Genomic DNA, 27666 nt, shown 5'->3' with positions numbered 1-27666 from the left:
ATGTCGTCTGGGAACGCGGGGTCCGGCGGGCGGGAGGGCGCCCCGCGCGCTGCTGCTGCGCTCTGCGGCCTGTACCACGAGGCGGGGCAGCGGCTGAGGCGCCTGCAGGACCAGCTGGCCGCCCGGGACGTCCTCATAGCGCGCCTCCGCGCCCGTCTGGCCGCGCTCGAGGGGGACACGGCGCCGTCGCTCGTGGACGCGCTGCTGGAGCAGGTGGCGCGCTTCCGGGAGCAGCTGCGGCAGCGGGACGGCGGCGCCGCGGAGGCCGCGCTGCGCCAGGTGCGGGGCGTAAAGGGCACAGGCGGCGGAGGGGCCGCAAGGGGGCCGCGTGAGCCACGCTTCCTCGGCGTGCGGGGCCGCGTGCCCGCCGTGTCCCCGGAGTGTGTGCGCCCGTCGGGCGTGAGGGCTGTGTGGTCCGGTTGGGTCTGAGCGGTTTGTGTCTGGGGGGTTCTGGGCGGGTGCGCGCCGCGTTAGGCGTAAGGGCTGTGTGTCGTGTCGGGTCTGAGGGTGTGTGTCTGGGTTGTGTTCCGAGGGGTCTGCCCCCGCGTTGGGTCTGAGGGCTGTGTCTGCCTGTTTGAATTCTGAGGGGGTTGTGCGCTTGTGTTGGGTCTGACGAGTGTGTGCCTGTTGGGTTCTGAGGGGTCTGGCCCTTGTTGCGTTTGAAGGGTGTGCATTGCTGGCTCGGGTTCGCAGAGGTGTGTGTGCCAGTGCTCAGTCTGAAGGTTGTGTGTGGGCCTGTTGGTTCTGAGGGGTGTTTGTCCTTTCCGCTTATAAGGGAGGGGTGTCGAGTTGAATCTGAGGGGTGTGTGCGCGTGTTCGTGTGTGTGCGGTGTTACCATGTTGGGGCTGAGGGGTGTGCGTCCATATTGGTTATGAAGAGTGTGTTTGCTCCAACGCTGGGTCTGAGGGGTGGGTGCGGCCACGTTGGGTTCTTAGTTTTGCATGTGTCTGTGTTATTTCCGAGGTGTGTATTTGTGTGTTGGCTTCTGAGGGTCATGTGTGCCTGTGTAGGATCTGCTGGTTGTGTGTCCATGAAGGTTCAAGGAGCGTGTGTGCCCGTGTTGGGTTCTAGGGTATGCTTGCACCTATCTTGGGTTCTAAGGGGTCTGTGCACTTGTGTTAGTTAAGGGTTGTGTGTCATGTTGGTTCTGAGGGGTGTGTGTTTGGGTTATGTAGAGGGGTCTGCTCCCTTGTTGGCTTCTGAGGGTTGTGTCTGTCCGTGTTGGTTCTGAGGGGCATGTGTTTGTGTTGGTTCTGAAGGATGTGTGTTTGTGTTGAGTTCTGAGTGTTGTGTGGGCTCACGTTGGGTTCTGAGGGATGTGTGTGCCTGTGTGGGTGTGAGGCTTGTTTTGTCGTTGTTGGTTCTCAGGGGTATACCTGTCTGTTTTGGTTCTGAAGGCTGTGTATTTCTGTGTTGGTTCTGAGGAGTGTGTGTTTCTGAGTTGGGTTCTGGAGGGTGTGTCTGCCCTTTTCTGTTCTAGGGGGTTGTGCACCTAGACCTCAGGGTGGTTGCGCCCGCGTTGGCTCTGGGGTGTGTGTCATATCGGTTTCTGAATGATGTGCTCCCACGTTAGGTCTGAGAGCTGCGTCTTCCCGTGTTCAGTTCGGAGAGGTGTTTGTGCTTGTATGGATTCTAAAGGGTGTGTGTCTGTATTGGGTCTGAGTGGTGTGTGTCTGTGTTGATTCCGGATGTGTTTATCCCTATTGGGTCTGAGTTGTGTGTGTGTCCCTGTGTAGAGTCTGGGGCTGTGTCTGCTCCCATGGTGGGTTCTGAAGGGTGTGTTTCCCCAGTTGTGTTGAGGGGTGTGTGTATGTGTTGATTCTGAGGGTTATGTGCTCATTTTGGTTCTGAGGGCTGTGTGCCTGTGTTGTGTTTGAGGGTTATGTGTGTCCATGTTAACTCTAAGGGGTATGTGTTTGTGTTGGTTCTGAGGCATGTTTGTGTGTGTTGGAGTCTGAGGGGTGTGTGTGTTTGACTAGGGTCTGTGGGTTGTGTGTCTGTGTTGGTTCTGATGGGTGTATGTTCATGGTGGGTCTGAGGGATATGTGTGCTTGTTGGCATTGAGGATTGTGTTTCCTAGTTGGGTTCTGAGTGGTGTGTGTCCACTTTTGGTATAAAGGGTATTTATTTGTTCGTATTGGTTCTGAGGCGTGTGTGTGCCTGTGTTGGATCTGAGGGGTGTGTATCTCTGTTGGGTTGATGATGCCTATGTCGTGTCTGAGTGTGTGTTGCACATATTGGATCTCAAGTTTTTGCATCCGTGTTCGGTTGAGGAAAGTGTGCCGTGTTGGTTCTGAGGAGTGGAGTCCTTGTTGGTTCTCAGTGGTGTGTCTGTGTTGGGTGTTGAGGGGTGTGTGTCTGTGTTCGTTCTGAAGGGCGTCTGCATGTGTTGGGTTCTGAGCAGTGTGTTCCTGTATGAGTCTGAGGGGTGTGTGACCCGCTGGTTTCTGAAGGGTGTATGCCTCCATGTTGGGTTCTGAGTGGTGTGTGTGTGTGTGTGTGTGCACGCCTGTTTTGAGTTCTGAGGGTATGTATGCCTGTTTGGACTCTGAGAGGTGTGTATGTGTGTTGGGTTCTGAAGGTTGTCTGTCTCTGATGGTTTTGAGGGTTGTGTGTGTGCTGGTGTTAAAACTGATGGTTGTGTACCAGGTGAGTTCACAGGGGTCTGCTCCCATGTTGGGTAGGAGGGGAATGTGTGTCTGTGTTGGGTTGTGGCGTGTGTACCTGTGTGGTATATGAGGTGTGTGAGCACTTGAATTGGGTTCTGAAGGGTGTGTTCACCTGTGTTGGGTCTTCAGTTTGTGCCCATTTTGGGTTCTGAAGAATGTGTGTGCATGATCAGTTCTGAGGGGTCTGTTGCTGTGCTGGGTTTTGAAGAGTGTGAGTGCCTACATTGGGCTCTCAGGGGTGTGTGTGTGTCCATGCTGGGTCTGAAAGGTGTGTGTACCTTTCTGAGGGGTGTGCGCCTGTGTTGGGTCTTAGGGATGAGTGTGTATGTTATTTGTATTTGGAGCGTGTGTGCACCTGGAAGGTTCTGTGTATGTGTGTGTTCATGTTGAGTTCTGCATTGTGTGCGCAGACGTTGGGCCTGGGTGTGTGTGTAGGACATGCGTATAGGCTCCTGGTGTGTGTGTCTGAGTTGGGTTCTTGGGTGTGTTTGTGTTGTGTTGGGTTCAGGGCCACATGAGCCATAGTTATGTTCTGGATCTCTTTTAACCCCAGCTGTGAATGTGTCTTTCAGTAGTAACACTCCTGCTCTGCTGGGAGTGATGACAGAGTGGGAGCCTGCCAGAGTGTCTGATAATAGACTTAAATCCTTACTTTTTGACCTTCATATCCTTGTCAGCGATATTATGTCTATCTGTGTGAAATATTAAACACCCAGCTCAGGAGCGAGAGTAACAGTATTTTTCTACAACAGTTTGGAAGTGCCCCAAACATTTTGGTGAACTCTGGTCTATTATCCCATTCGGTGCATAGCTATTATCTGGGTTTTCCCAGGAAAGAAATTAGGCCTGCAAAAGACAATTTTCACTTCCAGGCTTGACCCTGCAGCCGGATTTTAGAGTGAAAAAGAGACATGCCTTTTTTTCTTTTAATAAAAGTAATTTTGAATATCGGAAAAATATCTGAAAAAAAAATCAAATAAAAGTAATTTTGAATATCTGAAAAATAGAGGAGAGAATAAAGAATAGAATAACCACCACAATCCCACCACAGAGAGATGACTACATGGCATAATCTCTTGGCATGCCTCTTCCCTGTCTTTCCTTTAACCATAGGGTATGTATATACTTGGCGTGTTTGAGTTCAAGCTGTCTATACAGTTTTACTTAATATCATGTCAATATTTTCTTATCTGCATCATTTTAAATGCCTTTAGAAGCCAGATGTCTTCCTCGCTCCAGCTCTCTCCCTTTTCCTGGGCAAGGTGGATTATTACTCATCAGGGCAGAAGGAAGTCACCTGGTCTGCACCACTGATCTTAGTGTCACGGACACCAGGAGCCATAGATGAGTGTAGATTGGGGTCCAGAGCACATGCTACCCAGAACGGGACTCTGCTTGCAGTCTGGTGGCCATTGGTGCTCAGTTGACATGTGTCCCCAGCATCCTGTGGCCCCAGAGCCTCTAACCAAAACCCAGACAGAGTCAGGTCTGTAATCCTAGTACTTTCAGTGTAGGTTTTTTTTGGTCTGCGTTGGGTTTTTGTTGCTGCGCGCGGGCTTTTTCTGGTTGTGGCGAGCGGGGGCTACTCTTCGTTGTGGTGCGCGGGCTTCACATTGCAGTGGCCTCTCTTGTTGCGGAGCACGGGGTCTAGGAGTGTGGGCCTCAGTAGTTGCAGCATGCGGGTTTAGTAGTTGCGGCATGCGGGCCGTAGAGCGTGCAGGCTTCAGTAGTTGTGGCTCATGGGCTCCAGAGCGCTGGCTCAGTAGTTGTGGCGCACGGGCTTAGTTGCTCCGCGGCATTTGGGATCTTCCCGGACTAGGGCTTGAACCAGTGTCCCCTGCATTAGCAGGCAGATTCCTAACCACTGCACCACCAGGGAAGTCCCTCAATGTAAGTTTTGTTTTAGGATTTTGAATTATTTCAGGAGCAATTTAATGATCTGATATCTTATGCAATTAAATATTTGTTGCTTACCCCTACATCTTTCTGGGGTTGGTCAGAGAACCTGGGGAAGAATGGAGAGGTTTATCACCTCCCAGAGGCCCTGGATTCATTGAAGTAGCCGTGCAGAGTGAAAACAATGAGAGGAATTGGTCAACAGGTTGGTCTCATCAGTGGCCATGTCAGCCAGCTGGTTAGGAGCAGGGACCCTGGATTGGTGAGGACTGAGGGCTCCCAAAGAGGATGCTGAGGCTCACAGGTGTGGATGGACTGCCAGGTGACCAGTGCATCTGTGGCCAAGGTGTAGCCAGTGTGTGATGGGACCAGATCAGTCTTGAGAATTCTGGTCTTTTTTGCCACCACAGTGGGACTCAAGACCTTGCCTTATTTGTAACATGAGACTCTGCAAAGCTCTTCCAGTTAAGATTTTCTGGAATAATAGCACTGATTTGTTGTGCAGGCTGTAACTGCTCAACCCCATCTCATCACTGCCTTGGGGACTAGCCTCATGGACCCTGCTTGGTCCTGATATAGCAACTTGTGGCTTTTCTTTCCCTATTCTGCCATGCTCTCTGTAAGTGGAACAGCATACACTCTTTACAGTAGGTTATATTAGGTTTTGTGTGTGTGTGTGTGTGTATTGTGTGTTTATTGTGTGTTTGTTTTTACCATCTATCGTCATACCTCTTTTGATCTTGTGCAACTGAAACTCTATATCATTAAACATAATTCCCCACCTCCCTACTTTGTCCCCTACCGACCCCTCCCCCCCCCACTGGCAAGCACCATTTTACTTTCTGTCTCTATGATTTTGACTACTGTAGATACCTCCTATAAGTAGAATAATGAAGTATTTGTCTTTTTGTGACTGGTTTATTTCACTTAGCATGATATCCTCAGGGTTCATCCATATTGTAACATATGTCAGCATTTCCTTCCTTTTTGAGGCTGAAGAATACTCCATTATAGGTATATACCACATTATAGGTATATAATGTCCATTATAGGTATATACCACATTATAGGTATATAATGTCCATTATAGGTATATACCACATTTTGCTTATCTACTCATCTGTTGATGGACACTTGGGTTGCTTCCATGTTTTAGCTCTTATGAATATCACTGCTGCTATGAACATAGGTGTGCAAATATCTCTTCGAGATCGTGCTTTCAACTCTTTTGGGTATATACCCAGAAGTGGAATTGCTGGATTATATAATAATTCTATTTTTAATTTTTTGAGGGGCTTCCATTCTGTTTTTCCACAATGGCTGCACCACTTTACATTCCCACCGACAGTGCACAAGGGTTCAAATTTCTCCACATCCTCACCAATATTGTTATTTTCCGTGTTTTTGATAGTAGGCATCCTAATAGGTGCGTGCTAATTTAGTACAAAATGATTGTAGTTTTGATTTGCAATTCCCTATAATGATTAGTGATGTTGAGCATCAATTCATGTGCTTACTGGCCATTTGTATATCTTCTTTGAAGAAATGTCAAGTCCTTTGTCCATTTTTGAATTGGGTTATTTTGTTGTTGAATTTTATGAGTACTCTACATTCTGGATACTAATTCTTTTTTTTTTTTTTTGCGGTACACGGGCCTCTAGCTGTTGTGGCCTCTCCCGTTGCGGAGCACAGGCTCTGGACGTGCAGGCTCAGTGGGCCCAGCCGCTCCGTGGCATGTGGGATATTCCTGGACCGGGGCACGAACCTGTGTCCCCTGCATCGGCAGGCGGACTCTCAACCACTGCGCCACCAGGGAAGCCCTGGATACTAATTCTTATCAGATATATGATTTGTAAATATTTTATCTCATTCTGTAGGTTGCCTTTTTACTTTTACTTGTCTTTTGATGTGCAAAATTTTCATTTTTATTTTCATTAAAAAAAATTCCAATTTGTTTACTTTTTCTTTTGTTACCTGTGCCTTGGGTGCCATATCCAAGAAATCACTGCCAAATCCTGTGTTATGAAGCTTTTGCCCTATGTTTCTTCTAGAAGTTTTATAGTTTTAGGTCTTATGTTTAAGTCTTGGATCCATTTTGAGGTAATTTTCATGTATGGTTTAGATAAGGGTCCAACTTCATTCTTTTGCATGTAGATACCCAGTTTTCCCAGCACCGTTTTTTAAAAAGACTGTCCTTTCCTCACTGAATCATCTTAGTACCCTTGTCAAAACCATTTGACTATCTGTGCAAGGGTTTATTTCTGGGCTCTCTATTCTGTCTCTTTGGTCTGTATGTTTGTCTTTATGTCAGTGCCACAGTGTTTTGATTATTGTGGCTTTGTAGAAGTTTTGAAATTAGGAAATGTGAGTCCTTCAGCTTTGTTCTTTTTTTTTGTTTTTTTTTCTTCTAAGATTGTTTTGGCTATTTGGGGTCCCTTGAGATTCCATATGAATTTTAGGATGGGTTCTTCTATTTCTGCAAAAAAAAAATTGAGCTTTTGTTTTGTTTTTGTTTTTTGGGGCTTTTTTTTGGCTGCACTGCACAGCCTGTGGGATCTTAGTTCCCCAACCGGGGATTGAACCTGGGCCACGGCAGTGAAAACACCAAGTCCTAACCACTGGACCACCAGAGAATTCCCTGGGATTTTGATAGGGATTGCATTGACTTTGTAGATCACTTTGAATAATATTGACATCCTAACAATATTAAGTTTTCCAATTGTGAACATGGGCTATGTTTCTATTTATTTATGTTTTCTTTAATTTCTTTTAGTAGTATTTCATAGTTTTCATTGTACGAGTCTTTCACCTCCTTGATTAAATTTATTCTTTTTGATGCTATTGTAAGTAGAATTGTTTTTATAATTTCTTTTGCAGATTCTTCATTGTTAGTGTATAGAAATACAGCTGTTTTTCATGTGTTGATTTGTATTCTGCTCAATTGCAGAATTCATTTATTCTCTCCAACAGGTTTGTGTGTGTGTGTGTGTGTGTGTGTGTGTGTGTGTGTGTGTAATCTTAAGAGTTTTCTACGTGTAAGAGCATATCATCTGAAAACAGATACCATTTTACTTCCTTTCTTATTTGGATGTGTTTTATTTCTTTTTCTTGCCTAATTGCTCTGGCTAGAACTTCCAGGGCTATGTTGAATAGAAATGATGAAAGCCAATATCCTTTTCTTGTTCTTTTTTTTTTTCCCAGCCGCGCCATGCAGGGTCTTAGTTCCCTGACCAGGGATTGAACCCATGCCCCCTCCAGTGGAAGTCCTCCTTGTCTTGTTCTTGATCTTAGAGGAAAAGCTTTCAGTCTTTTACCACAGGGTATGATATTTGCTATGGGTTTTTCATATGGCTTTTGTTATGTGGAGGTAGTTTACTTCTGTTCCTAGTTTGTTGTGTGTTTTTATTATGAAAAAGTGTTGAATTTTGTCAAATGCCTTTCTGCATCAATTGATATGATCATGTGTTTTTCCCCCTTCATTCTATTAATGTAGTGTATTACACTGAACAGTCCTTCCCTTCCTTTTTTTTTTTTTTTTGATGAAATATGTTTGTGAACTTAACCACAGCAGAGTAGTATATTACCTAAATCTATGTGGAACAAATCTGGTGAAAATTTTTCTGATTAAAAAAGTTTAATAATATCATTTTCATTTCATTCCAAGGGATTGATGCTGAGTCATAGAAAACAAACATCAAACACATAATTGTGCTTCATGTCCCTCAAAAGGCCTCATTCTCATATCATTATTGTTTACTAGATATTTATCAACAATTATCTAATTGTCTTCAGATATTAGAAGTGAGACTTAATGATAAAGTTAGGAATGTCAAGAACATGTCAAGATCAATTCAAGGCCTATCATACATAATGAAACTGATGCTCAAGAACTGCCTAGTCACTTTGCTAAAATTGGTCTCTGAACCTTCTACACGGCTGCCCAGAAGATAAATATGCTGCACCTCTTATTCTTTTAAAAAGCCAAGAATAACCTTAGTCATGTGTTTAGTATTACCTTTTCACTATCTGTAAGAAGAAACCATGATGAAGCTTGCTAAAATTTTCTTGTGAGAAGTTCACAGGGATTTGTAGAACTACTTTGGGTAACAAAACTGGCTCTTTATTAGGCACCAATGAAAAGCAAATATTACATTGAATGTTGAAAAACTGTGCACTTAAATCTGGTTCTGCCACTTTCTTAGCTATTTTAATTTGGGCAAGTCATTTAGTATTCTAGTTTTGTCATCAGTAAAACTGAAGTAATAATACCTAGCTCATAGGGCTATTTATTCATTCATTCAGCCAATAGTTATTTGTTGAATGCCTATTGTATGCCAGATGTTTTGGTAGGCCCTGGAAATGCAGAAAGGATTGAGAAAGGCAGATTCCTATCTTTATGAAGCTTATATCTTAATTGAGAAAATAGACATTGGAGAAATAATCAATTGCCTTTGTGGAAAATGCGACATAGAACAGATATATGGGATATTGTGAGTTTTCTATTGTGAGGAACACATGATTTGACATGTATATATGTATATATATAATAATCTCATACACATAATTGGGACCCAGAAGATGTGAATGTCATCTACCATAGCCACTCAGGTGTTTATTTACTGAGCTTGCATTTATTGGGCGTGTTCTGTATGTAAGGGGAATATGTATAAGCAGGCATCATGGGTTATATTTTTCCATTTCTCCCAATATGTATAGTACATTCATTTCACAATGATGTGTACATTATCAGGGTTGCACCAGTAGCAGTGTTAATCTATAGCAGTGTTAATTCAGTGTAATTAGAGTGAGGAGTGCGTAGAGAATAACACAGGAAGTGGCTATAAAATTAGATTGGGGGCAAATTTTGATGGCCTTTACTACCTTATAAAGTTGTTAATTGCACATTCTATTAACCACTAGGCTAGGGGAATGCAAAGATGATCAATATCCAATTCTTGCCCTCAAATTGTGGAATCATACATGGACATACATGATCACTGCTTAAAGCAAGTTGTAAAAGTGATGGAGGGATGTGTAGTGGGGAAATACTGAACATAGTATAAGTATGGAACTAAGCCAACTTAAGTCTCCAAATCAGAACACCGGTATCATAGTGTCAACTGCTATTTTTTTTCCTTTAGATATAATTGACATATAACATTATATTAGTTTTAAGTGTACAGCACAATGATTCAATATTTGTATATATTGTGAAATGACTACCACAATAAGTCTAGTTAACATCCATTGATCATGTTTTGTATGTTTAACCACCCTTGCAGTCTGTGAAAAAAATCCCACTTGTTCATGGTGTATAATCTTTTTAATATGCCGTTGAATTTGCCTGTTAGTATTTCATTGAGAATTTTTGCATCAACATTCATAAGGGATATTGGTCTGTAGTTTTGTTGTAGTGTCTTTGCACTTGATCTTAGCCAAAAGGCCGAGAAGCGATTGTTGTAGTGTCTTTGTCTGGCTTTGGTATCAGGGTAATGCTGGCCTCATAGAATGAGTTAGGAAGTGTTCCTTCCTCTTCAGTTTTGTTGGAACAGCTTAGGAAGAATTGGTATTAATTCTTCTTTAAATGTTTGATAGAATTCACCGGTGAAGCCATCAGTTCCAGGACTTGTTGTTGGGAGATTTTTAATTAGTGATGCAATTTCCTTACTAGTTAGAGGTCTTTTCAGTTTTTATATTTCCCTGTGATTTGGTCTTGGTAGGTGTTATGTTTCTATGAATTTGTTTCATCCAGGTTATCCAATTTGCTGGTGTACAGTTGTTCATAGTACTCATTTTATAAGCATTTTTATTTTTGTAGAATTGTCAGTAATGTCTCTACTTGCATTTCTTTTTCTTTTTCTTTTTTTTTTGGCCATGCCACGTGGCTTGTGGGATCTTAGTTCCCTGACCAGGGATTGAACCTGGGCCCTGGGCAGTGAAAGCGTGGAGTTCTAACCTCTGGACTGCCAGGGAATTCCCTCTACTTGCATTTCTGATTTTAGTAATTTGAACTTTCTTTTCGTAGTCTGTCTAGCTAAAGGTTTATCCATTTTGCTGATCTTTTTGAAGAACCAACTTTTGGTTTCATCAATTTCTCTAATAGTTTTTCTGTTCTCTATTTCATTTGTCTCTGCTCAAATCTTTATTCTTCCTCCCTTTTGCTAGCTTTGAGTTTAGTTTTTTCTTCTTTTTCTAGTTTCTTAAGTTGTAAAGTTAGGTTGATGATTGGAGATTTTTCTTGTTTTTAAATGTAAGTTTTATATCATTAGATTTCCCCCTTAACACTGCTTTCACTGGATCCTGCAAGTTTTGGTATGCTGTGTTTTCACTTTAAGTATTTGCCTTTAAATATTTTCTAATTTCCTTGTGATTTCTTCTTTGATCCATTGGTTTAAGAGTGTGTTTTCTAATTTCCACAGTTTTGTGAATGTTCCTTTTACTTCTGTTGTTGATTTCTGACTTCATCCTGTTGTGGTTGGGGAGGAGATACTTTGTGTGATGTCAGTCTTTTAAAATCTGTTGAGACTTAATATGTAACCTAACACATGGTCTATCCTGGAAAATGTCCCATGTGCATTTGAGAAGAATGTGTATGTTGTTGGGTAGAGTGTTCTGTAGATGTCTGTTAGATCTAGTTGATTTATTGTGTTAAGTTCTCAATTTCCTTACGTATATTCTGTTTGGTTGTTCTATCATTGAGAGTAGGGTTTTGAGGTCTCCAGCTATTATTGTAGGATTGTCTATTTCTCCCTTCAGTTCTGTCAGTTTTTGCTTCATATATTTTGCCTGTCTGTTATTAGGTACATCAGTGTATATAATTGTTATATTTTTTTGCTGTATTAAAACTTTTATTAATGTATAACATCCTTTTTTGTCTCTTGTAGCCTTTTTTGAAAAAAAGTCTCTTTTGTCTGATATTAGTATAGCTACTCCTGTTCGCTTTAGTTACTAATTGCATGGAATGTAAATATTTTTCCATCCTTCTACTTTCTTTTTTTTTTAATTTTTAAAATTTTATCTTTGGCTGCATTGGGTCTTCATTGCTGCACGTGGGCTTTCTCTAGTTGTGGTGAGCAGGGGCTACTCTTCGTTGCAGTGCGTGGCCTTCTCATTGCGGTGGCTTCTCTTGTTGTGGAGCATGGGCTCTAGGTGCATGGGCTTCAGTAGTTGTAGCTTGCAGGCTTCAGAGCTCAGGCTCAGTAGTCGTGGCACATGGGCTTAGTTGCTCCGCAGCATGTGGGATCTTCCTGGATCAGGGATCAAACCCACGTCTCCTGCATTGGCAGGAGGATTCTTGACCACTGCGCCACCAGGGAAGTCCCCATCCTTTTACTTTCAATCTATATATGTCTTTGGATCTAAAGTGAGTCTCTTGTATATAGCATGTAGTTGGATCATATGCTTATATCCATACTGCCAATCTCTTTTAATTGGAGATTTTAATCCATTTACATTTAAAGTAATTACTGATATGGATGAAATACTTGTTATTTAGCTATTTGTTTTCTGTGTACCTTATAACTTTTTTTGTTTCTCATTTTCTGCATTACTATCTCTTATGTTTGATTTTTTAAAATTGTGAAATATTTAAATTCCTTTCTTGTTTTTTTGTGGGTATATTCTGTAACTATTTTCTTTGTGTTTACCATGCGAATTACGTTTAACATCCGAAAGTTGTAACACTCTAATTTGAATTTATACCAGCTTAACTTCAATAACATACAAAACCCCTGCTCCCTTATAGCTAAACCCCACCCCTTTTGGTTGTTGATGTCACAGAATTAAATCATACATTGTGTGCCCTCAAACATAAATTAATCTTTTAAATGCCTTAGTCTCCTAAATTATGTAGGAAATAACGTGTGGAGTTACAAATCAAACTTACAGTAATACTAACTTGTAGACTAATAATTAAAAAAATATTTATATTAGCCTCTTAAATCATGTGGAAAACAAAAAAAAAGAGTTATAAACTGTTGTTACAATAATACTAGCTTTTATAACTTCCCATGTCTTTACCTTTATTGACATTTTTATTTCTTCATATAGCTTTGAGTTAGTGTCATTTCATTTCACTCTACAGGACTCCCTTGAGCATTTCTTGTAGGGCAGGTCTAGTGGTAACAAACTCCCTCAGCTTTGGTTTATGTGGGAATGTCTTAATTTCTCCCTTGTTTTTGAAAGACAGTTTTGCTGGATATAGGATTCTTTCTTTCTTTCTTTCTTTCTTTCTTTCTTTCTTTTCTTTCTTTCCTTTCTTCCTTTCCTTCCTTCCTTCCTTTCTTTCCTTTCTATTCTTTCTTTCCTTATTTTTGGCTGTGTTGGGTCTTCGTTTCTGTGCGAGGGCTTTCTCTAGTTGTGGCAAGCAGGGGCCACTCTTAATCACGGTGCACAGGCCTCTCACTGTTGCGGCCTCTCTTGTTGCGGAGCACAGGCTCCAGACGTGCAGGCTCAGTAGTTGTGGCTCACGGGCCCAGTTGCTCTGCGGCATGTGGGATCTTCCCAGACCAGGGCTTGAACCCGTATCCCCTGCATTGGCAGGCAGATTCTCAACCACTGTGCCACCAGGGAAGCCCTGGATATAGGATTCTTGGTTGACAGTTTTTTTTCTTTTTTAAAGTATTTATTTATTTATTTATTTATATTTATTTAGTTATTTGGCTGCATCAGGTCTTAGTTGGAGCACGTGGGATCTTTGTTGCAGCATGCAGGATCTTTTGTTGCAGTGCATGGGCTTCTGTAGTTGTGACGTGCAGGCTTCTCTAGTTGCGACGTGCGGGCTTCTCTAGTTGCAGCACGTGGGCTTCTCCCTAGTTGTGGTGCACGGGCTCCAGAGTGCATGGGCTCAGTAGTTGTGGCACATGGCATCTCCAGTTGTGGCACGTGGGCTCTAGAGTGCGTGGGCTCAGTAGTTGCTGCGCATGGGCTTAGTTGCCCCATGGCATGTTGGATCTTAGTCCCCTGACCAGGGATTGAATCTGCATCCCCTGCATTGGAAGGCAGATTCTTAACCACTGGACCACTAGGGAGGTCCCCAGCTGTTTTTTTTCTTTTAGCACTTGAATATATAGGCCCACTGCCTCTGGCTTCCAAAGTGTCTGATGAGAAATCTGCTAATAATCGTATTAAGGATCTCTTCTATGTGACATGTTGCTTCTCTCTTGCTTCTTTCAAGATTCCTCTTTTTATCTTTTGCTTCCTAAAGTTTGATTATAATGTGTCTTGGTCTTTTTGACTTCATCGTACTTGGAGTTTATTGAGCTTCTTGGATGTTTAGATTCATGTCTTTCATCACATTTGGGAAGTTTTCAACCATTATTTCTTACTTACTTATTTATTTCTGTGTTGTGTCTTCATTGCAGTGCATGGGCTTCTCATTGCTGTGGCTTCTCTTGTTGTGGTGCACAGGCTCTAGGCACATGGACTCAGTAGTTGTGGCTCACAGGCTCTAGAGCGCAGGCTCAGTAGTTGTGGCGCATGGGCTTAGTTGCTCTGCGGCATGTGGGATCTTCCCGGACCAGGGCTTGAACCTGTGTCCCCTGTATTGGCAGACGGATTCTTAACCACTGCACCACCAGGGAAGCCCTAGCCATTATTTCTTCAAGTATTCTTTCTACCCCTTTCTCGCTTCTCCTTCTGGGACTTCCACAATACGTATGTTAGTCTGCTTAATGGTGTCCCACAGGACCCTTAGGCTCTGTTTACTTTCCTTGAATCTTGATAATTTTCATTGTCCTGTTTTCAAGTTTGCTGATTCTTCTCCTGATCAAATCTGCCTTTGAGTACCTCCAGTGAATTTTAAAATTTCAGTTAATGTACTTTTTAGTTCCACAATTTTTTTGGTTTCTTTTTAGGTTTTCTGTTTCTTTATTCGTATTTCCATTTTATTCCTACATTGCTTTCTTGACTTTCTCCATATCTTCTTTTAGTATATTGAGCATCTTTAACATGGTTGTTTTAGAGTCCTTGTCTAGAAGATCCACCATCAGGTCTTTTTCAGGGACAGCTTCTGTTGATTTATTTTTTCCTTTGAATGGGCCATATTTTCCTGTGTCTTTGAGTGCCTTTTTTGTTGTTGCTGTTTAAAACTGGACATTTGGGGGCTTACCTGGTGGTGCAGTGGTTGAGAATCTGCCTGCTAATGCAGGGGACATCGGTTCGAGCCCTGGTCTGGGAGGATCCCACATATCGTGGAGCAACTAGGCCCATGAGGCACAACTACTGAGCCTGCGCGTCTGGAGCCTGTGCTCCGCAACAAGAGAGGCCGCAATAGTGAGAGACCTGCGCACTGCGATGAAGAGTGGCTCCCGCTTGTCACAACTAGAGAAAGCCCTCGTACAGAAACGAAGACCCAACACAGCAAAAATAAATAAATTAATTAATAAACTCCTACCCCCAACATCTAAAATAAATAAATAAATAAAACTGGACGTTTGGATCTAATAATGTGGTATCTCTGGAAATCAGATTACTCTCCTTGCCTAGGATTTGCTGTTTTTGTTTTTCTTTGGTTGTTGTATATTGTCTCTGTACCAAGGATCAGCCTGAGGCATAAATTAAGGTTTTCTCAGCCTGTAACTGGGAATGTGTGGTCACTTTCAAGTTTTCCCCTTTTATGTAGTTGCTTTTGAATATCATAATCTTTAATGTCTGGCTCCCTAAAGCAGAAAAAGAAAAATTAAAAGGGGAAGGAAAGGGCACTGGCCCTTTAAATCCCGTAGCACTTCAGCTGGAGGGGGAGGGTCCTGTAGCAATGGGGGAGGTGCAACAATGGCCGCCTGCCTGTTTGGCTGCATCTCTGTGATCAGAAGCAGGACACAGTGGTCAGAGCACAGATACCCAGTATTTGGAGGACAGGGTCTTTTTTGCCCACCTTGGCTCCTGCAAGCTGTGTGCAGGCTGTTCCAGAAACAGGTGTATGGCCTCCAGTGGCATGGCTAGGGGTGGGATGGGTAGCTACTATTGTAGGAAGAGCTGAAATTGACTGAAATTAACCTCAATTTACTGTCCAAGTGCTTATATGGAAGTTGCAAGTCTTTAGGACTTGTGATCCAAAATAGTCACACTAGACAGATTTCTGCCATTGCACTGTTTTTCAGGTGAGGAGAAGATTCCCGGTGCTCCCTCCTCTGCCATATTCCCAGAACCTTCCAGGCTGTGCTCATTTTTGTCCGTACCTGTTTGCCTGCTCCCCCCTGCACTCTTCCAGTGGGAAGGAGGTGTGCTGCGTCCTCATCAGTGCCTCCCCTGGTACATCTTCAGTGCATGGCACTTGTGGTGAAGGCCCAGTGAACTGACTTTTCTTAAATTCCCTGCTTGCTCCTGTTATCTCACTCCCCCTTCAGCTGCTGGTTTCAAGGTAACCATGGGCTGGGCTGCATTCTGCACATGGCCAGCCACTGAGGGCTGCCCAGGAAGGAGAGAGAAGAGGACTGTGCTGGGCTGGATAGTGTCTCCCCCAAATTCCTTTCCACCTGGAACCTGTGATTATGAGCTTATTTGGAAGTAGGGTCTTTGCAGGGGTGATAAATTGAAATGAAGCCATATTGGCCTGGGTGGACCCTAATCCAGTGACTGGTGTCCGTATAAGACAGCCATATGAAGATGGGGGCAGAGACTGGAGTGAGGCATCTACAAGCCGAGGGTTACCAGCAACCCGCAGAAGCTGGAAGAGATGAGGAAGCATTCTTCCCTAGAGTCCCGGAAGGCACGTGGCCTGCTGACACCTGGATTTTGGACCTCTAGCCTGTGAGAGGATACATTTCTGTTGTTTTAAGTTACCTAGTTTGTGGACTTTGTTATGGCAGCCCGAGCAGACTAATAAAGGGATGAAGTCCAAGAGGCTATGCCTCCTTTTTTTTTTTTTTTTTTCTTCAGTACGCGGGCCTCTCTCTGCTGTGGCCTCTCCCGTTGCGGAGCACAGGCTCCGGACGTGTGGGCTCAGCGGCCATGGCTCACGGGCCCAGCCACTCCGCGGCATGTGGGATCTTCCCGGACCGGGGCACGAACCCATGTCCGCTCCATTGGCAGGCGGACTCTCAACCACTGCGCCACCAGGGAAGCCCTACGCCTCTTATTTTTAAGGTTGATCCACAAGACTATTAATAGAATTCCTCACACTTTTGTATCCTGAGAATGGAGCCATGGGAGTTTAGGTCCCAGTGACAGGGTCTCCGAGGGGTCATTGGCCATTTGCTGACTTCTGTGCATCACGTCTGTGTGTGTAATGCCGGGATTCTAGGACAGGCCTTGCTTTTTGACAACAGTGGTCTATGTTCTGTATCCTAAGAACTGTTACTGATTGGACAAGGGCACTTAGCCAGATGAGCCATTATGTGTCTCTCCAACTTCAGAGCAAGCAACGAGTGCCCAAAACTGGGGGCTCCAGGGGTCCTGGGGCCTCTTACACTGCGGTGGGGAGGGCAGGTCAGGCAGCCCTTTTCAGGGGTGGGTTGCCCTACAGTGCAGTGCACCGCCTCCCGGTGGTCTTACCTTTGTTTCTCTACCTCTGGCAGCTTCCCAGCGGTGAGGGAAAAAGCCAGCCCCAAGTATGGTATATGTTGTCACCCAGCAAGTCTCCACGAGAGCCAGATCATTTCTAAAGTGGTGTTTGAAAGGAGGTTTTTAAGACAGACAATAAGGGCCTGTGAGTCCTTCCGATTCAACTAATCTCACCACCAGAGTCAGCTGCGTGTTTGTGGTTTTCAGTCTCTGTGTTGTAAACAGGTTGAGAACAGGGCCCAGGTCCTGGCCATTGTACCCCCCAGTCTTCTTCTCAGACATTTACTGGGGATCCTCATGGGGCTGGGCTGGACCCAGGGCTGGGGTGTGGCGACGAGAGAGTGTGTCCTTGGGAAGCTCCATGAGCCCCCGAAGCCCGGGGACCTTCTGCCCCATTGTTTCTCTTCCTGTGTCCGTTTGACCAGCAAGGAAAGATGCTCGGAAATCAGGTGTTGTTTGAAGTCCCCCAGCCTCAGAGGGTGCGAGGGAGCTGTGGTAGGTGGAGGTGTCGAGGCTGGGGTGCCACTGCCTCCTTACCTGGGCACTCCAGCAGCCACCTGGATCCCGTGAGCCTCAGTTTGCCCATCTGTGGGATGGGAGACATGATAGCAGCTGTCTCGTAGGATGTATGGAGACTGCATGGTTGGTGCATTTGCTGCTGCTGTTGTCAGTGCAGTTATCTTAGGGACTTAGAAGTCTGTGAAATGTATGATTCCATGGGAGACCAGCCTTCACTGGTATTACAGACTTTCTATCTGTGTTTGTATTGTACGTATTTGTATATATATTGATACCTCTTCTGTATGCATAACATGTATTTACTCTGAATACACTTCAGTGTCAGATAAAGACAAGGATAGAGACGTTTCTCTGTTGCGCTGTTGAAATCACAGCTTTTTTTTTTCGCGGTACGCGGGCTTCTCACTGTTGTGGCCTCTCCCGTTGCGGAGCACAGGCTCCGGACGCGCAGGCTCAGCGGCCATGGCTCACGGGCCTAGCCGCTCTGCGGCATGTGGGATCTTCCCAGACCGGGGCTCGAACCCATGTCCCCTGCATCAGCAGGCAGACTCCCAACCAATGCGCCACCAGGGAAGCCCTGAAATCACAGCTTTTGATTTGAATAGCTCTAAAATGTAATGAAAGTCCATTCTCAGGGCAGGTCTCTCTTTACCATCCGTGTCTGCTCCGGGTACACTTCTGAGCCACTGTGGAGGGTGACTAGGTCCAGCTCGGGGGAGTGTGGCAGGTCTGTCCCACCAGTAGTGACAAGGCCACCCCAGAGCTGTGATGCAGGCAGGGGAAGACGAGTCCAGGCGACGGGTGGGCCGTGGCGGGCCTGGCATCTGTGACACTGTGGAGGGAGGGGCTCCTGCTGCATTTTCCACGGTAAAGACGTGGGACAGGGGCCTTGACCAGCTGGCACTGCCTTCAAAAGCGGCCAGTTTTTAAAGAGAACAAATAAATCCAAGGCCAGGAAACAATCAGCAGTGAGAGCCTGAGCTTTCGTTGGGGTTTGGCGTTCTTTTTCCTGTTTATAGTATTTTATGCTAAAAAGGCTGTAGTTGGTTCTCAGCTGTGTAAATGCCCCATCGCACTGTCTGGACGTGGCTTCACCCAGACCAAGTGACTTGGCACCAGCCGGCAGCCCCAGCTATGTGGACAGGCTCAGAAGGCCATGCGTGGTGGCCCCCAGCACCCCCTTCCCAGTCCTGCAGGTGCAGCCTGGTGCTGAAGGGCCATCTGCTGGGAGGAGGTATGGATGCCGACTGGCCAGCTTGCAGAGAGAGGCCTCTTCTCCTCCTTTGGTTCAGGGGTGAGGTCGTCGGGGCCAAAAGGTGGAAAAATGAAAGTAATGACCTTCCAAGAGTGGATCTCACCTGGCTTGGCTGGCACCCCTGAGACTGTGACATCTGTGAGTCGAGGGCAGGGAGGTGTGATGGCGTGATGCCAACGCCACACGCCTTGGGGCGGAAGTCCCAGTTGACGGGCTCATTCCCAGTGATGTGTCACACCCGTCGTCACCAGTCCTGCTACTTCTTCCGCACTTGGTGGTGGACGTTTCCCACTTGCCGGGGCCTGACCTCCTCATCTCCCCGCCGCCCTCACGGCCTGCCTCGCCATCTGCCAGGCCTCTGCTCTTTCCTGTTTTGAGTCCCTGTTGCGAAGTGCAGATCTAGAGCAGCCTCTTCCTCTAGGCCTTTGCTAAGAGAGCCGAACCGGTCATTCTAACTGCAGTTTTTCTTCTTTCCTCTCTTTCTGTTCATTTCTAGAGCGAAGTCCAAGGAAAATGGGAAGGAGAGGACTCTTAAACATTCCCTGAGGGAATTCCCTGGGGGGTGTCCAGTGGTTAGGACCCGGCGCTTTCACTGCTAAGGGCCTGGGTTCGATCCCTGGTTGGGGAACTAAGATCCTGCAAGCCACGCAGTGCGGCCAAAAAAAAAATTTTTTTTTCCTGAGAGAGGGCGAGGTTTCCAGAATGTTTTCTGGGTCACCTGGTTGGAGTGATTTGGTCACATGCTGGGCTTATCCATGGATTGGTTATCACAGGTGCACGGGGTGTCTGCGTGCAGGAGCGCGGGGAGCAGCCCTTGCCTCGTGGATGTGCGCGGGCCCAGGGAGCCAGGCTGGGACCCGGAGACTGGCTGTGTTCCTGAGGTCCACCACTTATTGTTTTATTAATTTATTTTGTTGAGGTATAGTTGATTTACAATGTTGCATTAATTTCTACTATACAGCAAAGTGATTCAGTGACACACACACACACGTACATACATACATTCTTTTTTGTATTCTCTTTCATTACGGTTTGTCACAGGATATTGAATATAGTTCCCTGTGCTATCCAGTAGGACCTGGTCGTTTACCCATTCTCTATATAATAATGTGCACCTGCTAACCCCAAACTCCCAATCCATCCCTCCCCCTTGGCCACCACAAGTCTGCTCTCTATGTCTGTGGGTCTGTTTCTGTTTCGTAGATAAGTTCATTTGTGCCACATTTTAGATTCCACATATAAAGTGATACGATACGGTATTTGTCTTTCTCTTTCTGACTTTATTTACTATGATAATCGCTAGGTCCATCCCACCAATTACTTCTTAACCCCAGTATTAAACACAATCCCAGCCATGTGACTTCTGGGCATTTATCCCGTGGCTGTATTTGCATAAGGGCACAAGGAAGCAGCCACATGTCTCCCAGCTGGAGGTGTGTGTTCAGTAAATCTGGAATCTGTCGTGAAGCTCCAGGCTGTGGCTGAAAAGAACAAGGCAGGTTCTGTGCTGCTGTGGAATAAGGTATATTGTGCTAAGGAGGAAAAAAGCAAGGTGTCGGACAGTGTTGTAGCGTCTGTTTGTGTAAAAATACATGTGTTACAGATGCTTATAAACACTCTGGAAAGGTCCGTGCCCAAATAGTGAGTGGTTGCCTCTGGAGAGTGAAGCTGGGGGCAGAGGAGCTGTGGGAGAAAGGAATTTCAGTTTTCATTTGATTTCCTTCTGTATGTTTGAATTTTTTATAACCACGCACATGTTTTTTTTTTTTTTTTATTAGTTTCTGCTTTATAACAAAGTGAATCAGTCATACATATACATCTGTTCCCACATCCCTTCCCTCATGCATCTCCCTCCCTCCCACCCTCCCCATCCCACTGTTTTTGTTTTAAAGCAGTTAAGAGAGTAGTAATTCAGGGTTCCGTTAGTAATATTGGCCCTGTATTCCATTCCACTGTGGTAAGAAGGTTCTCGGTTCCTGGTGTCCATCCCTCCTCGTGAGCACGCAGGAGGGAGCTTGAGCACTTCCCCGAGTGGAGCCCAGATCCTTCTCCTGCCACTTCCTCACGTGGAGCTCAGGCTCAACCCTGGCTTCAGAAGCTGTTTTTTCATTTGTAGGATGGACTGGTTCATCCTGCTTTACCTCCCTTATGTACTGTTTATGCTGGTGATTACTTTGAAAATGGGAAAGCACAAAACTAAGGTTGGGTTTAAAGTAAATTGTAATTTTAAGGACTTTTTAAAAAAATTAATTGGGGTTGGGTATATTAGTTTCCTAGAACTGCTGTAACAAAGTACCATAAACTGGGTGGTTTACAACAACAGATGCTTCATCTTTCGGTGTTCTAGAGGCCAGAAGCCCAAAATCAGGGTGTCGTTGGCAGAGATGTGCTCCCTCCGAGGCTCTGGGGGAGGGCCCTTCTTTTTCTCTTTCAGCTTCCAGTGGCTGTCGGCATCCCTGGTGTTCTTTGGCTTGCGGACACATCACTCTAGTCTCTGCCTCTGTCGACATGTGTGGCCTTCTTCTGTATCTGTGTCCATGTTACCTTCTTATGAGGACGCTAGTCATTGGATTAGGGTCCATTCTAATCCAGTATGACTTCATCTTAGCTCAGTGCATCTTCACAGACCCTATTTCTAAGTAAAGTCACATTCCCAAGTATCGGGGGTTAGGGCGTGGGCATATCTTTTGGGGGGCTACCCACTGCAGTGGAGTTTCTACCCTTCCCATCAAGAAGTATTTGGAATTGCCGCACTTAGTAATTTGATGATGTAAAATCTAACATTATGAATTTGCTCATGAAAATAGAATTTTAGATGAAGTTTCAGATAGAACTTTATGGGCTGAAAACTCCAAAGTTAATTATTCGTTCAGAAGCCAACCTCCAAATGAGCGTGTTTATTACCTACTGATAGGTGTCTGTGCCGGACTTTCTTCTGCTCTATGAATGTTTGTTCCTGATATTGCTTCTTTTAGTCAAATCAACTGTGCTTTTAAATCTTCCCCTTAGGAAATCGAGAGACTTTCTGAGCAACTAGAAGAAAAAGAGAGGGAGACGCAGCAGCTGTTGAGCCAGCCGGAGCGGGAGCAGAAGGAAGTGGCCCTGCTGAGGAGAAGCGCGGCCCAGAAGGGGCGGGCCCCGGCCGCCAGTGACATTCTGTGCCGCTCCTTGGCCGACGAGACCCATCAGCTGCGGAGGACTCTGGCCGCCACCGCCCACATGTGCCAGCATCTGGTCAAGTGTCTGGATGAATGCCAGCGCGCACAGGGGGACGCGGGGGAGAGGAGCCCTGAGGTAGGCCGTGGTGTCAGCACGCCAGGATACAGACCAAGGTGCAGCAGGAGGTCTCCTCTCGCTCCTCAGGATCCCTCAGCCGTCATGGAGGTCGGGGCACCCAGGGCGCCCCCTGCTCTCCACAGTGAGGGTTGCAGCAAAGCCCGCCCATCCGGGGATTTCTTCTAGCATGGTGGAAGGTGCAGAACGTGACAGGGAAGCAGGTGGCCTGCGTCACCAGCTGCCACCCCCAGACCTGCAGCTGACCCTGGTCCCCGTGGGGAGATGGCACTGTGGTCTCATCAGCCTTCGCTGAGGACGAAGCAGTCAGAGCAGGGGCGGGAGGGGTGTCCTGAGCAGGTGCTGGCACACGTGCAGGCCGGCGAGGGGCAGCGCCTCCAAAGGCCGCCCAGGGCCAGGCCCCGGCCCCAAACACAGTGAGGAATCGGGCCGGGCGGGCCGGGGCTGGGGAGGGCTCCACGTGTCTGAGCAGGGCTGGCCTCACAGGGGCCCTCCTGCAGGGCGGGTACCCGCGTCAGGGACACGGAGCCCTTCTGTGTACCTGGCGCTGTGACCCCTGGCCAGGCCCTAGGTAGGGTGGGGCCAGCAGGGAGGGAGCCGGGCAGGGGACAGGGGGCAGGGGGCGGGGGCCGGGGGCCGGGGCGGGGGTCCTACAGGACTCAGTGGAGCTGGGCTGTGGCTGTGTGTGCGGTCTGGTCGGGGAGGGGACAGCGTGGGTTTCAGCATCAGAATTCCCTACCTGGGAGATCAGGGGGCTCCTGGCTGGGGCTGTTGGGAGCACGGGGCAAGGCTGCCTTCCCTGCCTGTCTGATTCCACCCCCTCCCGGCATGCAGTGCACACGCTGCCCCACCCAACCCAGGTTACTCTCGTGGGGTCTTTTCCAGGCAGTTCTCTGATCCTCTGAGGCTGCAACCAGGCTAACTCAGAAATGCGGGGGAGGCGGGGACAGGCCCTCCAGCCCCTTAGCAGCAGCTCCACTGGGAAGCCCGCTGGGGAGAACCTCGGTCTGAGAACCGGTCTGAGAACTGTCCGTCTCCGCGGGTGGATTCCACGAAAAGGGAACCTCAGAAAGCACACAGGCATATTTCAGATACCACAGTGCTCTCTGGGGGCAGGCTGTGTTCTCGTCTGGTTTTGAGTCACTGTGTCATTTCCCTCTGGGGATTTGAACACAGCTGCCTGGGCAGGGGTGGGGCTGGGGCTCTTAACAGGCTCTACATCGGCGTCACTTCTCAGCCCTGGACTTGGGTGAGTCACCGGGGTTTCCCGGTGCCCGCTGGGTTAGGACATGTAGTTCCTTTGTCATTCGAGGGGAATTCTCAAAAATAACGGCACCAGCATACAGCCCACTGTACTGTTAAATGCACTGAATTTCTAGGATTCAGATGGACTTTTCAGCTAGTTCTGCCCACCGCTGTTAGGGCTGGTTTGGCAGGTGGGTTTCCAGGCATGACTCCCGAGACCCCGAGTGAGGCACAGGTGGACTGCCGTGTACAGAATCACTGAGGTTAACCCTGCTTGCGTGACGTGACGTGACAGTGTGGTGGGCTCAGAGGGAGGGAGCCGGGTCCCTGGCTGGGCCTGCTTGTGGCGTCCCTGTGGCCCTGGGCTGGAAGGTTCTCTGATGGACGGTGAGATTAAGCTTCCTGCCCTCCCGACTCCCGTGATGATGGAAAGTCTCAGGCATGAGAAGATTGTGCGAGGCTCGGCCCCAGCGTGCGGTGGGCTTGGGCGGGGTGAGGACCACCCCTCCCCCACCCTTGGGAAGGGGCACGTCCTTTCCTGTCTCTGTCCCACCTGCCACAGTGCGGGCTGCAGTGACCATCTGCAACCTCAGTCTCCAGGTGTGGCTTCCTCCCCTCTTGCCGCACGCGGCAGTCACGTTCGGTGACACGGTGTCTGCTCTCCGTCCCTTTACGCAGCCAGCGTGTGCAGATGGGGACGGCTCTGTCCACGCGGTTGTTGAGAAGTTACGGGAGGAGAATCGACTGCTGAAGCAGAAGGTGACTCACGTGAGTGTCTGTTAGATGTCACTCGGGAAGAACTTTCCCCTCATGGCCCGCAGATGAGGGTCCTCTCCTCGGCTGTGCCCAGGGGTTGCCCCTGCCCTCAGGCCACTTTGGCTGATACACGCAGTCCCTATAGGCCCGACATATTTGCCTAAAAGGACGTGTAGAAGACGCTTGTCATTCTCCGGCCCCCAAGTTAACTCACATGTGGATAAATGAGGTACAAGAATTACTATCAAGTACAGCTTTTACGGTGGGAAATTGTAGCAAGTCTGCTTCTGTCTCCGGCAGTTGTTTGTGGCCATCGTTGCCACGTCCTACTGTCCCCTCTGCACAGAGCAAACTGAGACTTTTTTTTTTGGCCTTCATTCCTTTTATTTATTTATTTTTTAAAAATTAATTAATTAATGTATTTATTTTTGGCTGGGTTGGGTCTTCATTGCAGTGCGCGGGCTTCTCATTGCTGTGGCTTCTCTTGTTGCGGAGCACGGGCTCTAGCCGCGCGGGCTTCAGTAGTTGTGGCTCACAGGCTCAGTAGTTGTGGCTCATGGTCTAGAGCGCAGGCTCAGTAGTTGTGGCGCACGGGCTTAATTGCTCCGTGGCATGTGGGATCTTCCCGGACCAGTGCTTGAACCCGTGTCCCCTGCGTTGGCAGGCGGATCCTTAACCACTGTGCCACCAGGGAGGTCCCCTGAGGCAACTTTCATTTAAGGGGAAACTCACTCTGCTCCTTGTTGCTAGTGAATAGCTTCACAGTTCAGGTTGGCTTGAGAGCAGCTTCTCAGCCGCCGCCACCGTGAGCTTTCCGGCCTCCTCAGGTGGAAGACCTCAATGCCAAGTGGCAGCGCTACGACGCCAGCAGGGACGAGTATGTGAGGGGGCTCCACGCACAGCTGAGGGGGCTGCAGGCCCACCTCGAGCCTGAGAGGCCCTCCCCGCCCGAGCTGATGAGGAAGGAGATCTCCCGGCTCAACACACAGTTGGAAGAGAAAATCAATGACTGTGCAGAAGCGAGGCGGGAGCTGGCGGCCGTGAGGAGGGCCCGGGACGCCGCGCTGGAGCGGGTGCAGATGCTGGAGCAGCAGGTGCCCCCCGCCCCGGGGCCGGGTGCTGGGGGGCGCTGGGGGGCTTTCTCCGTCTGAGCAGAAGCGGCACTGCCGTCTGACGGCTGAGTGTCTGTCTCCTCACAGATCCTCGCGTACAAGGACGACTTCACATCGGAGAGGGTCGACCGGGAGCGGGCTCAGAGTCGGATCCAGGAGTTGGAGGAACGGGTGGCCTTGCTGCAGCGCCAGGTACCCTGCAAACAGGTAGAATGGAGGCCCATCTCCTCCGGTCCAGGCTGGGCGTTTTCTTCATGTTTCTTTCATCGGTTTCAAGCCCTTCTGCGTCTGCCGAGACCCTGATTCTGTGCTCCGGGCAGAGCCACCGTGCCCGGTGCCTGGGGCCCGGTGGCAGAAAACCTCCCTGTCGTACCGTGTCTGTAGAGGATGTTGGCGTGGTGGCATGTGACTTCAGGGGTGGCTCTCGGGCCTGTCCTGCACCCAGAGGGCACGTCCTGGGCCTCAGGCTCCCTACTGGGAGCTTCGCACACACGTGTCCCCTCCTTGCTGTGCAGCAGGGACCCTGGTTGCCCTGTCACACACACGCAGCCGCTGAGGCTCCAGGCGTCTGCTGGCGCCCCCCAGCTCACAGCCCCCGTGCACGGAGATGGGCCGTGCAGGCGGGCAGGCCCCACAGCTCACTCTGGGCTCCGTGCTGCCCCGCCACAGGGGCTGCTTCTTGGGAGGCCGGGCCTGGGTGGGAACTGACCGTTTCTCACTGCAGGACCCGGGGCGCCCACACGCCTCTTCCCTGCTCCTTCATGGGTCCGCCCAGAGTACCCGATACACATCCTCCTGGGGGGCTAGCACCCTGGTGGGGCGGGGATGCCAAGCTGACCCTGGAACCGCCCTTCATGGTTGGCCTCAGGGCGGCGGGAGCCACCCTTAGTGCCCCGTCCTGCGTGGCTGTGGACCCCACTGGTGGACAGAAGGGTGGCCCGGCCTGCCGAGGCTCGGGGCCTGTGCACTGAGTGGCCTCTGAGCCCCTTTCAGCTGCAGCCTGTGGCCGCTGAGCTTTGGGAGCACTTGCTCCTGCTCGGCCCCTGGGCGACACCCCGGGGCGGGTGGTGGTGAAGCTGTGGGCCAGGAGCCAGGGTCCCGCCGCCTGGGCTGAGGCTCCCACATGAGGTGTGATGAGCACTGGGGGTCACGGCGCTTCGGGGCTGACGTCGGGGGTGAGCGTGTCGGCCGTGCCCCAGGCACCCCTGCTGCCTCCAGAGACCCCCAGCCCACCCAGGAGGGATGCAGTCTGCACGGCGGCGTGTGGGAGGAGTCTGCTGGGACCGTGGCGGGGGTCGGGGGAGGGGAGCACCCCCCCTGCCCCCACCCCCAGCTCGGGCCTGTTCCTCTGTGAACACAGGCAGGAGGTTGCTCACGGAGCACGTCCTCATTTGGGCCCCAGCACCAGGCAGAGCGAAGGTGCAAGTCCCACTGTGCAACAGGTGTATGTCTAGTTGCTGGAGCCTGAGGCCAGCCTCGTAAGCTGACCCTTTGCCTTTTTTCCAGGATCCTCGAGAGCCAGGCTCTTGCCGGATTCACACTGGGGGCAAAACTCCCGGGTACTTAGAGACTGACGCTTCGGAGCTTGTGGCACCCGGTGGCTGGAGGCCTGGGACGGGATCCCAGCGGCCAGAACTCCCCGCAGAGGGCGGGAGCCCCGGAGCAGCCCAGAGAGGCCAGGGGGACCTTCAGTGTCCTCACTGCCTGCAGTGCTTCGGCGACGAGCAGGGGGAGGAGCTCTTGCGGCATGTGGCTGAGTGCTGTCAGTGAGCCCTGCTGGGCCGCCGGCCCGGGGCGCGGGTGGGGGCTCCCAGCACGCAGCATCGAGATGCGGGGCCCCCAGAACAGGCTGGGGGTGCTTCAGAGCCTTCCCCTTGGTCCCGCTTGGGTCAGGGGCACTTCCGGTAGGGCTGGAGGGAGAGGTGGGGTTGGGAGCATTCGTGCCCAGGAGGGCTCAGCCTTGCCTCTGGTGTGGAGTCTGATGTCCGAAGCTGTCAGGCCGAGGCCGTGCGAGATGTGGTGTGGGGTTCTCCCGGACCCGCAGGACAACCCTGCCCCAGCCACACCTGGGGACGCTGCAGCTCACTGGGACGAGGTGGCTGCCCATGGGAAGTGTGCCCACGCCCACCAGGAGGCGTGCACAGCTGAGCACTGTGCCTGTGCTGAAATAAGGCTGCACTGCAAGAGTGGTTGCTGCATATCCGGAACTTAAACGTGTTTATGTCACATTACTTATTTTTGTAATAAATGCACTTGCTACAGCGACTCCTGAGAGTGTGCGCTGGGGGCTGGGGTGCAGGGACCCGGCAGCATTTCCATCTGGGCCTGAGTTACACCAGCCGGGGAGGAGAAACACACTTTCTTACTGTTTGTCTGTCACCTGTTTGTTTGTTAGGGCATCCCGAGGGGGGGTCAGCG

The 27666-nt window shown here is 48.6% G+C and overlaps 1 protein-coding gene across 4 annotated transcripts; it reads left to right on the top strand.

Annotated features, from left to right (window-relative positions):
- Positions 1-27513, top strand: TNIP2 (TNFAIP3 interacting protein 2; the record flags this gene model as incomplete). 4 transcript variants are annotated; one of them, XM_079707913.1, is made up of 6 exons in its annotated part: positions 1-279; positions 21851-22135; positions 24059-24148; positions 24964-25230; positions 25336-25440; positions 26755-27513. In XM_079707913.1, 6 exons carry the CDS (start codon positions 1-3, stop codon positions 27016-27018), a joined length of 1290 nt encoding a protein of 429 aa, XP_079564039.1. In that variant the 3' UTR covers positions 27019-27513. The 4 variants fall into 4 exon arrangements, with proteins under 4 accessions (XP_079564039.1, XP_079564038.1, XP_079564040.1 ...); XM_079707912.1 differs by having other exon boundaries at positions 25336-25455; XM_079707914.1 differs by having other exon boundaries at positions 21851-22142; positions 24063-24148; positions 25336-25455.
- Positions 27514-27666: the final 153 nt, after the last annotated feature.

Source organism: Hyperoodon ampullatus, assembly GCF_949752795.1.
Source record: "Hyperoodon ampullatus genome assembly, chromosome: 1".
Lineage (NCBI taxonomy): Eukaryota > Metazoa > Chordata > Mammalia > Artiodactyla > Ziphiidae > Hyperoodon > Hyperoodon ampullatus.
The sequence above is the reverse complement of the archived record's forward strand: the minus strand, read 5'-3'. Positions and strand labels throughout refer to the sequence as shown.